Genomic DNA, 16,204 nt, shown 5'->3' on the forward strand with positions numbered 1-16,204 from the left:
AGCTTCTGGCAAAAGAAGATGCTGTAGCTTTCAAGTACCCAAGTGTAAGGTTTTAGAAGTCATGAACGTTAGGAAATATACTCCTCGCTCACCTCATAGGCCTTGAAAATAGTTCTTCCCGCCTGGAAAATGTTCTTAGGAGTTTCTCCAGCATGAGCTGTCTTCTCTTCTCTCTTTTTATGTTTCCCCCATGTCTATTTTTCTTCGTGCCCTCAGATCTTTATGTCCCTTCCCATCTTACATACTTTAAAAGTTCTTTTCCTTTTCTATTGTTAGCCAAAAAGAGCAAGGATTCCTCACTATGGCATGACTACGCTATGGATCCTATAGCTGTACAGCTATGGCAGCATAGCCCCTAGTGTGGATGCAGCCTACACAGACAGGCGGAGTTCTTCTGTTGGTGTAGGAACAGCATCTGCCCCAAAGAACATTAGCTATGTCCACAGAAGCCCTCTTCCACCACCACAGCTGTGGACATGCTGGGAATTTAGTCAGTATAGCTCGGTCGGTCAGGGTTGTTGTTTTTTAAGTTTATACCTAGCCTAAGATGAGATGCTACTTGTAGCCATATTAGTTCTGTAAAGAATGGAGGCGAAAGTAAGTTGGCAGATAACCTGGATTTTCCCTTGACTTGTAGTGGGGTAGGGAGCTCTTGTACACTATTAGCCTCCAACCATGTTGTAGCATAGAAGTAAATACTATGACTATTCTATAAAGTTCTCTAGGGTTGCATCTGACACTCAGATACAGTATCATTCACTTTGCTCCCTAGCACCACATAACTCATTCAGTAAAAGGCTGTTTATAGAAAAGGAATCCTGAGCAAATGTAATCGGACTGCAATGGGCTTGAAGTCCACGAGCAACTCCGCTCTAGCTCATGCATATGATAGAGGTAGGCCAAAAATCTTCACGTCGCAATTTGTTTCCATACATTAAATGTTACAAAAACAAATTTGATAGTTTTGTAATATAAACGTTGAGTCCATTGCGTGGTTCACGCAGTTGATCTAAGTCATTGCTTGATGCACTCAGTTGATCTAAGTATAGTCAGCTGTTGTCTTATGTTACCTGATTTTTTCCCCCTGCAAAGACAGCACATCTAGGAGAATTAGCCTGACCCTTGGAACCAGTCACTTACCCAGGGCAGAGAGTGTCGTATTTATGCCAGAGCCCTGTATAGAAGGGACTCCTCTCGGAAGAGCATCAAAGGGAATGTGCCTCAAGCAGGTACAGTTTCTCTTGATGCTTTGTGCTTCCTGCTACCCCCATCAGGTGCACAATCTGCTCTACCCATTACGACTCCACCCACTTTTCAGTTTACGTCTCAGGGGGCAAAGAGAAGCAAGCAAGCTCTCCATGCCGGAGACTGCAATTACGGGAGACATTTGTGAAGCTACAACTTTTTTTGTACCTTCTTTACGCACAAGGGTCACTCACATGTGGGCCCTGAACGTGCTCTTCGATGTGACTGTAAAAATGGCACAATGGAATTCTGTGTTGTGCATCACTGACCTCCAGACAAGATTGTCTTTTTTACAAGTAAAACTACAGTGGTTTTTTGTTGTTGTTGTTAACTACAGCCCACCCTGCAGACTCAGCCTGGGATTGGGGCAGCTGGAATGGCCCAGGAGAACAGATGGTACAACTTGCCATGCAGACCCTTGTGATGATGTGTAAAAAGGGAAGAACCCAGCTTGATTCTCAGATGCCATGTGGAGTTTGCAGAGCTGAGTTAGAAATTTTTTTTTTGTAATTGTACACTGAGCAAATCTGATATAGAATCAGTGAGCCACAAACATGCAACCCCACAATGCCATTTTTGGAGCCACTTTTAAAAGCAGAGCTCTCCTGTAAGCTCTGTATGGGGATAATTAGTTGCTCACCTCTCAGGGGTTAGTTATTGCTCGAACAGCACTTTGAAGATGTAAAGTGCTATATAAAGTCCTAAGCACTATTATTTTTAGCACCAACTCAGGAAAGCACATGCTTAAGTGCATTCCAGAACAGGGATGGACTTAAGCATTTGTGTAAGTGCTTCTCTAAAGCAGGGCCTTTGCAACTGATCAGGACAATGTCTGTGAGTGAGGACAGACAGAGGGATGGATTTTAAATGGCAGGCTATAACTTTATTAGAATTTAACATGGGAGAGAGGCACTGTCTGCCCCATCTCCCCATGCTACACATTTAGGGGAATCTAATGCATGATTACAAGGCACCTGCCACAGAGCCATAACTCAGGGCATCAACCATGGACTCTTCACTGCCTACTCCAAGGATTCAGCTTGTTCTGCTGAATCCTCTCAATGTCCCCCTGCAAAGGGGGCAGAAGGTACTAGGCAAGGATCCCTGTCCGCAAGGACTTCAGTCTTCCTTTTTCCATAGATCTGGCGTCCACCAACAAAATCCCATGTTTCTTACTGCCTGGTCACTGGCTGTTTGGCTTTTTAATCTGCACTGGACACAAGTTGTGATGAACTAACATTCACATGATTCCGCACATTCAACTCTGACACCATTTCACCTCGCGGTGTCTCCATGAGGGTTTGAGGAAGGCAAAAAAACCCACTAGGCCACAGCCCAATTGGCCCCTGAGAAAAAAATCCTTCCTAACCTCTTACACATGTGATCAGTCAGACCCACTGCACCCTGTACCATATAACCCTGAGGATGGAGGTTGGGTTCAACTTAAAATGGAACAAGAGGCTGATAAAACCCAGGCCAGGATTTAAAGAAATGATTGTGGGAAGCAAGAAACAATCAGCTCACATCTCTCTAGCTGGCCAATGGTCAGCAGAGCACCCAGAGGGAGGCGGAGCTTATCCCACTATGCACTCCCCCTTTATCCTAAAGCTGTCCAGCTTGTGGATCCAATCAAGTTTCTCAGTGGTTATGTTGGAGGTGGCAGTGTCAGAGTATATGACTTTTACTGTCCACTCTACATTTTAAACTGTACTGATCCAACATCCAGCTTGTTCACTGTATTCGTAATATTGAAAGCACTATGCGGGACACATAGCTCAAGAGCAAACTCAATCTGTTTCACATCCAGGCAGCACTGAATGTACTTTTACTTTAGACTAGGAGGGAAAAATCACTGTGGTAAGATATGACTGGTAATACAAAATGCTTATGTTGCAAAGACTGTTTTTATTAACACTTATTATTGGTGCAATGAATCAATGTTTGCTACTTGATTGAAAATTGCCTGGCAATGCAATTTTGACCAGTTTGAAAAGGAATGCAGAGTGGCTCCTTCTGTCATTTAAAACTAGCATCAGGGCTTTCTCTTTTCTTTTAAAAAGGGAGATGAGTTGTAGTGCTGTTAAATACGAGGACCCAGAACACACACACATGAATTTATCCTTGTGAACGAGAAGGTTTTAAGGTCAGATTTTGTGTATTACACTTCTAATCAAGTAACTGTAGCTATATATGAGACTATGAGGGAGAACAGATGGTGGTTACAAGCCTGATCCCACAAACAGTTATATCTGCAAGTATAGTTTTACTTGCCTGAAGTCTTGGTGTCTTCAGTGGGTCTCCGTAGATGTAGCTACAATCGTGGGTATAAACTATTTGCAAGATCAGGTCCCAAAATGGTAAGCCTTGGAATAGATATTTTCAATACAAGAGACATTCCTAAACATATTTAGTCGTTCCAGCTGACAGATATGCAGACAGATTGCATGCTCTGCCTGGTGAAATGATGCAGAGCTTCCACAGACTGCTCTTTGCAGCTGCTTGTAGCATTAGACAGTGGGTAACATTTTCAAAAACACCTCAGAGTCTTAGGCGCCTCAGTGCCATTGGTGCTTTTGGAATCTTGCCCCAGTGTGACAGAATATGACACAGTGTTGAAATTATTATACTGATCAATACTATCTGAAGTGGGCGAAAGCCATTTTTAAACAGGGAATGTTACTAACTGAATCAATACTATTCCAGAAGCACTGGCCTTCCCTCTAGCCTTCTGTAAAATTGGGCCAATATTCATACAGGATCCATTACCCAGCCAAACGTCCATTATCTGAAATAGCCTGGGACCAATTTGGCTACAACACTGCAAACAACGTTATCTGAAAAGGCCCTTTTGCTTCTCCCTATCCTTGACTCTTCATCTCATTTTAGAGCTCGCTGAAAACGCCTGAATCTCCCTTGAATATGACAGGTTGCAGAGTAGCAGCCGTGTTAGTCTGTATTCACAAAAAGAAAAGGAGGACTTGTGGCACCTTAGAGACTAACGAATTTATTTGAGCATAAGCTTTCGTGAGCTACAGCTCACTTCATCGGATGCCTCTTGAATATGCCTCTTAGGGAATAGCAGAAGGGGAAGAGGAATTATTCTTTAACTATATTATCAGGTTGTTGAGTTCTGCAATATGTTTGAGATACACTTTATATGCATGGTGCTGTACAGAAAGTAACGGCTAAATCCTGCAATCCTTTCCCATGCAAAATTCCCATTGATATCACTAGGCAAGAAAGAACCCGTAGCACTGACCTCCGAAGTTCCATTGCATTGTATTCACATTGCAGCTTGTTCTCTTTGCCAAAACTGAAATATACCATCTCTTTCTAGTAAACAAAACAAAAGCATTTACTACAGAAGCAAATGTCAAAATCTAGAGATTAAAAAAACAGGAAAACAAAGTAGGTTTTTAAGCATCATCATTAACATCACAATCCACTGGTAAATAAATGTGACTTTAAAGCCAAAGAACTGAAGGGTTATTTGGAAAATTGTTTTGGTTGACTTTATGACAGAATGGATTTTATTTAATGTACAGCATTGAATGCATACACCAATACCAGTGCCGTAACAACAAAAACGGAATTTGTAAAGTTAGCAGCAGTTTCTGCAAGTACAAAAATACACATTTATTTCAGACCATATATAATAGCAAAATTTATCAAGATATATTATACAAACTCAAAGCATTTTAGATAATGCATTACTTTTAATATATTATAAGATGATTTAGATGGCGCATAATAAAATTACATGTGTTCTGCTTGCAATGATACATGCCATTTTACAGCAATATTAATAAAATATTCACAACTTAAACATAAAAAGAACACCCAATGGAGCACAATAAACGATACACACAGAGTTGGGAGTTGTTAGTTACAAGCTTCAGCATTTAATGTCATTTCTTTTTCAAGCTTACATTGTTTTTCTTCTTTTGCTGCAAGATGGAGAGGACTGGAACTACTGTACAGTTACCTTGTTAACAGACAAAGCACGACACTTCTTCCTTGGAGGGCAATGAAAGTAAAAACCATCATAGTTTCAAACCAGTAGTAGAATACCACAGTTATGGAATCTATGCTGACCATGTATACTGCATCAAAACCACAAAGGACACCGACTTACATCTACAAGGCTTAACATGAGTGGTCAAGAGGAGGACTCTATATCAAACACACTACTGCACTCGCTAGTGTCTTGGATCTGAGTGCTTCTCTTAACAATTTCCTGGGACCTTCCCAGATTCTAGGAAGATAGTTAATCACAATATTAGTATGTGGGGAAGTTAATTTGATAATTCCCATAATGACAGGATGAGTTCTGTAGCCCCCCCACAGTGAAAATTCGTCTCTTGGGATATCAAACCCTAAGCAGATCCGACATTAGTCCCAAAGGTGGTGATTTTAAACGTAAGATTCCTCGGCAAAAAACCTTTGGTCAAGCTCTTCAAACTGGGGATCGCTGCAATGCTTGTTTGGCCATTCCTTTTTATTTTGGAACATGGTCTTGGTCCCTTCCTCTGATTTCTGAAGACATTTATTAACATCAGGTTTAAACAAACAGTCATCAACTGCCTTTGTGGTTTTTGGAGACCGAGAGAAGCCCCTTTTAGACTCATCATCAATATTTTTTGATTCAGTGCTTGGCAAAGATTTGTTGTTCTTGGAGTTTGTCACTTGCTGGCCTCCTAAGTCTGTGGAAATCACAGTCTTACTTAAGCTGTCCTTGATGAAAAGTTCACGTCCAGCACTGACATCCTCTGGCTCAGGAGCATGCTCAGCCCTTGGATTTGTGCACTGAGTGAAAGTGTTGGACAGCTGTCTTTTATGTGACTGAACAAATAGAGAGTTTGCCTCTTCCTCTTCCTCCTCCTTGCTTTGCTCAGCCAAAAGCCCCAACGCCTTTAGTCTCTTGTCTTTGGCTTCCCCTGAACAAAGTGGAGAGCTGCATAGCTGCCCACTCCCCCGGGAAGAAGAAAAGTTGCCCTCCTGCACTGTTTCCGCAGTATTAATTCCTCCTGTTGACATAAGTGTTTTTAAAACTTGCCGTTGTTCTTGACATAAGTTATCTTCTGATGCATCTGAAGAATCCGTTTGTGGTTCCAAAGTTATTTTAACAACACTCTTCTTTTTCTCCTCTTGCTTGGACACTCTTTCCTTTTTTCGGAGAGTCCAATTTTTCATCGTGGAGGCTCCGTTCTTTAGCCATGTGCTGGGATGAAGAGTTACAGGGCTTTTTTGACTCTCTTTTCTAACACAAACGGAGCTGCTGCTGCTGGCTTGGTTAGGAAAAGAACTGAGGCCAGCACCCAGGTGTACTCCAGAGAAAGGGTTAAATTCAGGAGAAAGCTCTCCATGTTTCTTTTGAGGCTGAAAAGCACAATCCAAAGGAGAGGAGGTCTCAGTTGGAGTAAATACTGAATTGTCTGAAAACTGAGAGAAAGCACTGTCCAAGGAACTCATTGAGGACCCAGATGGGGACGTTCCGGGAGAAGATAAACTAGAACAGCTAGTTCTTGAGCAAATATTTAATCTCAGCAGGGGTGGGGGCAGGAGGCAATTGGACAAGTCTTTCTTTTCACCATTTTGGCCCACGGTGCCACTCTGACCTACATCAATACCCATAACCAAACTCTGATTAATAAGCTTTTGCCCTTCCACCTGTAATGAACGAAGCTGCTTGAGACAGTCTTCATCTACGTGCGACAGCACTGCATCACAGCTGGCTTTACGTACGGCATTCTCATGAACCCCACTGAGATGGCTGAACTTAGAGGCAAAAAGGCCAATCGTTGGCTCTGAGCAGCGTCTCTGTCTTCTCAAGCTTTTGGGAGCATCTGGGACCATTACTGATGAGCAGCCAGAGGTACTGGAGCAAAGAGACTCATTCTCAGAGTGATCCTGTAACGCAGATTCATGGTGTGATCCAGTAGAAATTCGCACTGGTTTTGATTTGGGTGGCAGCTGAATTTTAATTTCTTCCACCTCAGGCTGGTCCAAGTCACAATCACTCAGAGTCAAAACTGAGTCCCGGCTCCTGTTATCTTGACCTCGTTTTTTGATCAAGTCACTAAATGAAGAGTCAACATCATCATTCAGCTCATTTTCCAAACTGTCATAAGAAGAATCATTCAGATGAAAGGAAGAGAAATCTGCAAGAGGATGAAAGCAGCATTAGCATGTCCATGATCAAACGACAGAGTTACATTTTGTTTCAAAAGCATTCTTTCCCTTAGGTAATTGTTTGTCCTTGGAAAGTCCCTAAAACTGACACATGGCCAAATGGGAAGAAGTTTAGAATTCTTCCAAAATGATCATTTTAAGATGGAATAGAAATTAATTTTATTATTCCCCAGTGCAGCATTGGGACTTAAATACATGCTTAAGTGCCGTGCTGAACAGGGATGGATTTATGGATACTCCCTAGTAATCAACCTATGGATAATACATCAATTACAGGCTATTAAATCAGTAATGTTATGAACATTCAATTCAATTGCTCTGATATGTGAAGAAACCAGGGTGTAATTTTATTGTGCTCCAGAACGTAGACAGTTTATATCCAATATATTAAGAGAGATTCTAGTTTCAGTTACAGCATAGCAACTAGGCTCAAGCCCATAGATTTTAAGTGGTGTAACCAAGGGAGAATTTAGCCACATTACACTAGAGAGACTACATGAGAAGTTTGGGACAACCATATTACTCAGGAGTGGCAAAGTGAGTTATGTACATCATGCCAAAAGGAGTGAAAAGAGCGACTGAAATAGTATAAGGTGCATGATAAAAATCACATAACTATCACCATCACTGACGAAGGGAGAGTGCATGTTTGCGTACACATTTGTGTACATCTGAATATTTTGGATGGACACATTATATGAATGGAAAATAACAGCCTTCCTAAGAATGTACCGAATCTTCTGACTGGCTGGGTTTAGCTAATATGAATGAAACATATGTTACCTGAGCCATCCTCTCTGTTGTCACATCGTATCAGTATGTCCCCAAAGAGGGTTGAAATTTCCTCTCCAAAAATCCTGCAGCAATTTTCAATTAGAAACTGTACCAGAATAGAAACCTGCAACAAAGCAATGGCAATGAGATCTCTATACAGATCTTGAACTATTGAGCTGAGAGGAGTATAGATTGGTAACAAAACCAATCCTATGTGCTTTTCCTTTGAATGAAAAGGTTGCTCCCAAATATCATGTTACAGGCTCTCTGCCGATACTCTATATGGTGCTCCAGCCTTGGATTTACCCAGCACGTGCTAAATTTTGCAGGTAGTGATTTGTTCCAAAGCAGGTCTAGATGGGTTTCTCCTCTGGACATGTTTCAGAGTTTCTCAGGCCAGACGGACTACTGTGATCATCTAGTCTGACCTCCTGTGTAACACAGGCCATAGAACTTCCCCCAAATACTCCCTGTCTGAGCTAAAGCACACCTTTTAGAAAAACATCCACCTGTGATGTAAAAAGTGCCAGTGATGTAGAATCCACCAGCCCTTGGTAAGTTGTTCCAATGGTTGATTACCCTCACTGTTAAAAATGTCCACTTTATTTCCAGTCTGAATTTGTCTCCCTTCAACTTCCAGCCATTGGTCTCAACACAACTGTTAGGAGATTGATAAAGGAACAGCCAAATCTATAAGATCATTCAAGACTCCCTGGAACATCTGAATGGCCCTATGTAGGTACCTCTCATTATGAAACCAATCCTTGCTCTCCCTGTGCTCATATTAACACTAAGAGTAATAAAGGGCTCTGCACTATAAGAGACAGAAGACGAGCACTCTAGCACTGCCCCCGGTGTTTTCCCCTCTCACTACCATTGTAGCCTCCCTCACCATAGTTCCTGCTCTCCCTCTGCACAGACTGAGCCTCTGCTAACTCTAGCCCCCTTCACTAAGCACCAGATCACTTCCCACACCATCCCTGCAGGCCTCATGCTCCCTGTCTACCTCCTCTCACCCGCTGGCTCTGGCATGCAGTCATTTCTGCACCAGTTCTTCCCACCCACAGCATGGCCTTCCAAGGTCAGCAGCTTCTCCCAGGCTGGAGCACAGACCAGAGGAAGGGTAGGAAACTGGCAGATGATGGCAGGTGATCACATTGGGAGGACAGGGCATGTGTGGAGGGGAATGGAGTGGTACTTGCTCCATCCACGCATCCTGACCTGCCTTTACCTCCCAGTAGCCAGGAACTCCCCCACTTTTATGGCACAGTAACCCCTAGCAGATCACCACATCCAAGCCCTATGAAAACAGCCAGTCCCCCAGCGACACACTTCTAGAACTAGGTTAGTTTCTTAAGGATAAATGGGCTTCCAGCAGATGCAATTTCTTTTACCTTTAGGCAACTGCCTCCAATTTTGCCATAACAGGGCCTCTGCATCTACACCCTTCTTCCCCCAAAGCTGGAAATGAACCTACAATGGATGGATTTTCAAACTAGTATTTAAAAGTTTCTGCTTTTGCATCCTTCTCATTCGGCTCATCCATATTGTTGCCTTTATGAACAGCTTCCAAATGGTGCCAGATCCCACCCTCTTCAGCAACACCATCTTGCCAAGGAGGTAATTGGATAGATTGATTGTGCTTGGATCCCACTTGGCTCCTTCCCTACTGCCATTTACAATCTTCTCCTTGGGGCCAATGCTCCCCGAAGCCCCAAGCCAACTGACTGCCGGCTGGCTCCTTCCTCTGCATCTTTTCCACCCCGACCTCCTTACAGGTTTATTTGGTCCTGCTTCAGCACAGAGGGCTGGACATGATAATTTTTCAAGGTCACTTTTCACCCTCCATTCCTACGATTATACAGAGAAAACTGTTCTAAGACCAGCTTAATTAAACAGCACCTCTAGGAGGAAGTGATAGTTACAAATGCACTGGATATTTATAATCTCACTCCCTCTGTTTCAGGGACAGAGTGGGGATGAATTATTTAATGTTTGCAGAGGGCTCTGAAGAGGACAAGCACTGATCTGTATTGGTGCTAATCACCACCACCTTTCTGAACATAGAGATTCCTTAGCAAAACTGTGGTTTCACTCACCTTTTTGGTGAATTCGCTTTCTGTTTCAGGGCTAGAGGGAGCAGGAGGCCACAGCATGCTGGGTGCGATGCACACAGCTAGATTAAATGCAGTCATCTGGTTATCTTCAGATTGCTTTTCTATACTGTGTAGTACTCCAAAGAGGTAACGTAAAAGAACCACATTGGCTCTGGGGAGTTGCTCTATTAGCCTGGAAAAAAAAACCCATAAAAAGCAATTTTAGAAAGCACTTCCCCCCCACACTCACTAGAGTTAGCATCTGATGAAACCACAGAAATCGGAGGGAGCGAATGTGGACTCGTGATTAGAGCGGGAAATGGTTTCTAGTTCAAAAGCTTCTCAGAAAAGACCCAGCAGGTACCACAGTGATCTCTCATTACTCAAACTTCAGTGCGTTCCTCTAATATGGTGTAATTCAGAATAGTGGTTGATACACTGTGAACTAGTCTAAGAAATAATTAACACTGCACTGTCACATAAATGCACATGTACAATTTGTGACCTTTATTTGGTTTTTTTGTTCAATTAGTTGTCAACTCACTGGTTTACTCCATTTCAAAATTCAGTCATTTGCTTTGGATACCCAGTTGTTAACGTAAATTGGCAGGGCTCCATTTAATAGGTCGCCTAGTCCACCCTCCTGCCTGCATGCCGCATGCTCGTCCCTGGGACAAACGGACTAGTGCTTTGCCCAGTCTAATTTTAACGTCCTCGGCAATGGGGCCTCCGCCATTGCCAGACTCCAATATTTCACTAGGACACAATCTTGGCTTCAGAACAGCCACTGAAGTTTGAAACGGATGCAAAAAGAATAAAATAAAGTAAAGAGGAGCGGAACTGAATTGTTGCTGCGCCCCTTTTGCCAAAGCTCCTGCACCACCCAAATCAAACTCAGCCCATTTTGGCAGCAGGCAGAAGTCCTGGTCTTCGAGAGCATATTTATAAACACTCTCCTCCTGTGGACTTGGTGAAAGGAAATGACTGAAATCCGCTTACCGGCATGTACTCCCACAGCAGGCACACAGGTACTGAGGACAGGATTTAGGAAAGCGCCCCTATACAGGAAAGCACTTCAGCTTGTGCTTAACCTGTCGCACGGACTTAAGTCCCATTTAGGCCAATGGGACTTGAGCACGTGCTTATGTGTCTTCTGAACTGGGGGGGGGGGGTGGGGGGGGGTGTAACTAAAGCACATATTTAAATGCTTTCCTTAACTGGGGCCTGTCAAAAATCCCATTTGCAGGGTTCCGCTTCTGTGGACTTTGCAGAGAGACAGTATAAATAACTCTACCTTTGGACGCCGTTTATCTTCTCTTCATGGTTCCCTTGGTCCATCACAGAGACCCACTTATCACAGAGCTGGGATGAAAAAATACTGCCTGGGATGTTCCGAAGAAAATCCTGATTCCAAGAGAGGAACAACAAAACCGCGTGAGCCCACCAGGCGGGGGAGGGGAAAAGAGAAGCGGCGCGGGGCAGAGAGAACGCGCGGCACTGCTGGGACAGCACGGGCCGGGGTGCATGGAGCCGCTGAGGCAAGCAGTAAATCTCTTCACATTAAGAAAAATTTTGAATTATGTTGAGGATGAATATTTTCATACCCTCTCCTGAACCGTTTCTGTCCACCGGGATGCGTTTCTGATGCTTTATCTGTTTTCACTGCACCAGAGAATTAGCTCGGGGGCCAGTTATTTGGATACTGGGAGACGCCTGCAGTTTGCTCATCACCTGATCCCAGCAAAATCTTCAATCCCCATTTATCCCAGCAAAATGTTCCCAGTGCTTGTCGCGGATCTGGCTAAGCAAGGAGCACACCCTTGCTGCACTCCAAGAATGAAGAGAAGACTACAAAAGCACAGCTGCTTTCCTACACGTGTCACAGCAAGACCTGGTCTATGCTTAAACGATTTACTGGTAAAACGACACTGGTTTGGGGGTGGTAATTTTTAACCGAAGTAGTTATGCCGGTAAAAGTCCTAGTGTGGATGTAGTTATAACAGTATAAGGGCAACTTATACTGGTAGTTATTCCCCGTCCTGTATGGGAGTAGCTACACTCGTATAAAGCACCTTTATACTGATATAGCTGTAGTCACAAGTTGGCGGTGCCACCTTAACTGTACCAGTATAGTTAAAGTAGTACAAATGTCTAGTGTAGACAAGCGATACGTTTTACAATAATTTTCCTATAGGGCCTGATCCTGAGCCATTGAAATCATTGGTAAAAATTCCATTGGCTTCAGTGGTGCTGAATTGGGCCCATATTACCATGTGCTTATGCACTAATTATTTTGTGTTCAGTTTGTGACCGTCACAGTACTGCTGAAGAACAGATTGATTTTGATTATAAAAATTAAAGTTAGTTAGTTCTGCCTGCACATTCTCTTCAAAGTAAGACTTGTACTTCCCTGAACTACAGACACAAAGCTCAATCCTGGTCTCCAATGTTCGTATAAATAATGAACCAGAGTAGCTGCATATTGCATGGCTCCCTCATTCAAGTGGCAGGAAATATTCTTCACTGATGTTTGACCCACACCTTAGGGAAACTCTTTAGATACAAGGTCTGAGATGGACACTCCCAAAGAACATTAAAGCAAAGTGAATCAGGGGACAAGTCCGCCCGGAGCATGGTACATTAATTCAGTTCTCTGTCAAGTTTTCCAGTGGCAGGAAAATTCGCTCTCCTCGCAGCTTAAATGTACAACTAGCACTTACTCAGCCGATCACTCTGACTTTGCCACATGAACTTTTGAACCACGTCTACGATGCATATTACACAAACAGGCTTTTCTTTGACATCAGACATGTACACCCCCTTTTCCCACAACTATTTTTGGGACGACTGCAGTGAAAATTATGATTGCCACTTAAAATTTGCGGTAACAAACAGGGTCCTGATCCATCAAAGCACTTCAGCAGTTGCTTAACTTGAGGGACACGAATAGTCCCATTGGAGCCAATAGGATAACTCAGATGCTTAAAGTTAAGCGCATGTTGAAGTGTTTTGCTGGGTGAGGGCCACGCTGCTCAGCACTTTGACGGATTGAGCACTAGATGTGCAAAATATTTGCAATGAAATGGAAAAAAGTACTACAATGCTTTTTCTCCCCCCTTTTGCTACAAACAAAATACGTGGGCTCATTTCACCCCCAAAATTTTGCCCTGTTTCATACGTTTGTTTTAAACCTTAAACAGGCCACTTTCCCACAAACAAAACAAACCCTATTGTGATGTGAAAAATGGGCAAAGTGAGGTGAAACGTATGCCAGGGCAGAGGATCAGTACCATTTTGACTCCATTTAGGCAGTATTTTGAAGGTCTAAAGTGGTATGCAAAGGTGCAAGCATGAGTCAAATTCATTCAATGTCTTTGATATTGAGAATACAAATTTCAAACGTTCTAGCTGAAGAAAAAGAAACTCATGTCAAATTGTGCAGAAAAACAAAATCTGAGGAGTGTCAACCAATTTACAAGGGTGAAACCAAAACACTTTTGTGAAAAATTTTGGGGAAAGATATTTCACCGTCTTTACACGCACAGATATTATTCCACATGCAGGTCTTATTTTCTTCTCCTCTGTGCACTCCAAAACCAGCAGATGCTGTTTCCCACAACCACCATTTGATCTCTTTAAAAAGAGGTGGTGTGCTTTTCCTTACGTCTACATATTATCTAGAGAGCATCTCTCTTTTCCAGTGAACATTACCAGCAACAGCACAGCATGAGGAGGAATCTGATTCCATGCAAACCCCAAGGCAAGGATGTAACTTCATTGCTTGAATTGTTCAAGATCTCTTGAGCTAATGGAGAATTTCCATTTACTGCCGGTAGTAACAGCAGCACATTTTAAGGCCTCCAACCACTAGAGGGCGGACCATTGCAACAAGATGAGAGGCAACAACTCATAGGCATCAGAAATGGCGGCAAGAGGAATAGCATTCTCTGTTAAAAAAATCCTACTAGAGACGCTATTTGAACATATAGCAATGGAGATTACAAGCTCCCATTGTATGTAAACATGTGAAGGGTCATAAAAAAACAGGGCAAATACGCCAGTCCATATTTGAGATTTATATACAAATACACAATCAGACTAAACTCTCCCAAACCTCCCAGATAGGCTAGTTATGAATTATGGATGTTCTCTGCATGAAACAATACCATTACTAACATACTAGTCCTTATGCAAAGATAATCCACAGAGAAATGAACCTGAATATTTTGGGAAGCACAATACCCTCAAGAGTCTTGTAGGTTTATAGCATCTTTACAGAATAAGAGCCTAACCCTGCAAAGAACTCCCACTGCCTTTAAGGAGAGCTAGAAGACTTGGAGGATCAGGTTCTAAATGAGATCGGAGGCAAGTTTTTTTTTGTTTTTTTTTTTAAATAAACTCCTATTGCAGAAAACAAATTGACTAGTTGTCATATCCCTCCTCCCACCCCCCGCACTCAGGGAGAGAGGAGTAAAGCTCTTTGCATACCTTAAACACGGAGGCTGTCACAAATATGGATTCACAAGCTAGGTGCACTTCAGCTCCCAAATTAAGCTTCTCCTTAAGCTCTCGGCAGGATTTTGCATTTGCTGAGCGTCTGAAAATACCCCTGGTAAAAGGCCCCTCTTTGTAAAGGAAGGAAAGCATGTCCTGTGCAAAATCAAAAAGCCAGATAGCCTTCCTTACATACAGATTCTTTATCTGTTAACTATTAAGATGTGGTTTTATCCTTTTCCACTTGTGCAAGCACGTCCTACAAAGGTTCACAAGTCAAAAACACATCAGGGTATATTCTCTACTCCAGGGGCTTTGCCACCCAACCCTCATTAAAGCTACGGTCTGGGGCACTGAGTTCTTCAAACAAGCTGTGCGAATATCCTCACCCAATATAATATTACTACTCAACACTGATCTAGCACATTACCTCTTCAAAGCACTGTGCAAACATTAGCCAGTTTATACTGCTGTACAGGAAGAGAGCAATAGTCTATCTAGTGTAGTATCCTGTCTGACACTGGCTACAGCCAGATGCTTCACAGGGAGGTGTCAAACGTCCATTCACCTGTTTGTTGCAGCAATGCTGCAAACTATGTGCTAAGGTTTCTGACTCAGCTGATGATCAATTTGTAGCCTGAACAGCCTAACATAATTTTATCATAGCTAGTAGGCTTCTCATTTCATATTAATCTGCACTTCTAAATCCTAATTAAGAGTCAGCCCTTACTCTGCCACCCTTACTCTGTGTGACCTGTACTTTACTCCACGGAGTGTTTTGCTTAGGAATTTTTTAAAATAGTGATATATACACACACATACACACACGTTTGTCTGAAGACCAAACTATTCAGAACAAGGAAAATAAGTAGGTCACAAAGCAGCCAAGTACTGTTTGTTTTAAGTAAGGATCTCTGAGCCAACAGCAGGGGAATGGTGGCTGGTGGAGAACATATCATCATTAAATTGAGTTATAATAACTGTAATGGCTGAGAAGTAGGTTTTGGCTAATTTCGCAGTCTGGGCTGCTGAGGAGGTCTTCCTGAAGTGCAGCAATGCAAATATGCCAAATGGAAACTATTTTTATAGTCTACTTCTTTAACATTCCTCCTCTTTTGTAAGTTGGGAGCCAACTGTCCATCTACGTGCAAATACCTTTAGAGGGGCACCATTCACGAGAAATACTGCTATGAGTATTGCTGGCTTTTCTTTGCAAAGATTTAGAGCTCATTTGTTAAAAAAGAGCTCAATCCTACAAGGCAAGTTCTCAACTTGAGAACAAAGGTTTGGTCAAACAAAACTGGTCAATGTTTTAGGGTGACGAGTTAATGGTTTGACTTGCTTTCTGTAGGGTAAAAACTAAAACAACCCTTTGAATTTAGAATGCAGGTTATAATGCTTTA

General features: G+C 42.6%; 1 protein-coding gene across 2 annotated transcripts in view; it reads right to left on the minus strand.

Annotated features, from left to right (window-relative positions):
* Nucleotides 1-5,329: 5,329 nt before the first annotated feature.
* The window catches only part of ARHGAP20 (Rho GTPase activating protein 20), a 91,324-nt gene continuing 80,449 nt past the window's right edge, over nt 5,330-16,204 (minus strand). For both annotated transcript variants that reach the window (XM_043530121.1, XM_037890505.2), the window contains exons 11-15: nt 14,796-14,957; nt 11,602-11,711; nt 10,311-10,500; nt 8,221-8,335; nt 5,330-7,406 (exon numbers count right to left, since the gene is read on the minus strand). In XM_043530121.1, coding sequence (XP_043386056.1) covers nt 5,659-7,406; nt 8,221-8,335; nt 10,311-10,500; nt 11,602-11,711; nt 14,796-14,957 — 2,325 coding nt within the window. In that variant the 3' untranslated portion in view covers nt 5,330-5,658. The remainder of the gene's footprint in view (nt 7,407-8,220; nt 8,336-10,310; nt 10,501-11,601; nt 11,712-14,795; nt 14,958-16,204) is intronic.

This window comes from Chelonia mydas, chromosome 1, assembly GCF_015237465.2.
Source record: "Chelonia mydas isolate rCheMyd1 chromosome 1, rCheMyd1.pri.v2, whole genome shotgun sequence".
NCBI lineage: Eukaryota > Metazoa > Chordata > Testudines > Cheloniidae > Chelonia > Chelonia mydas.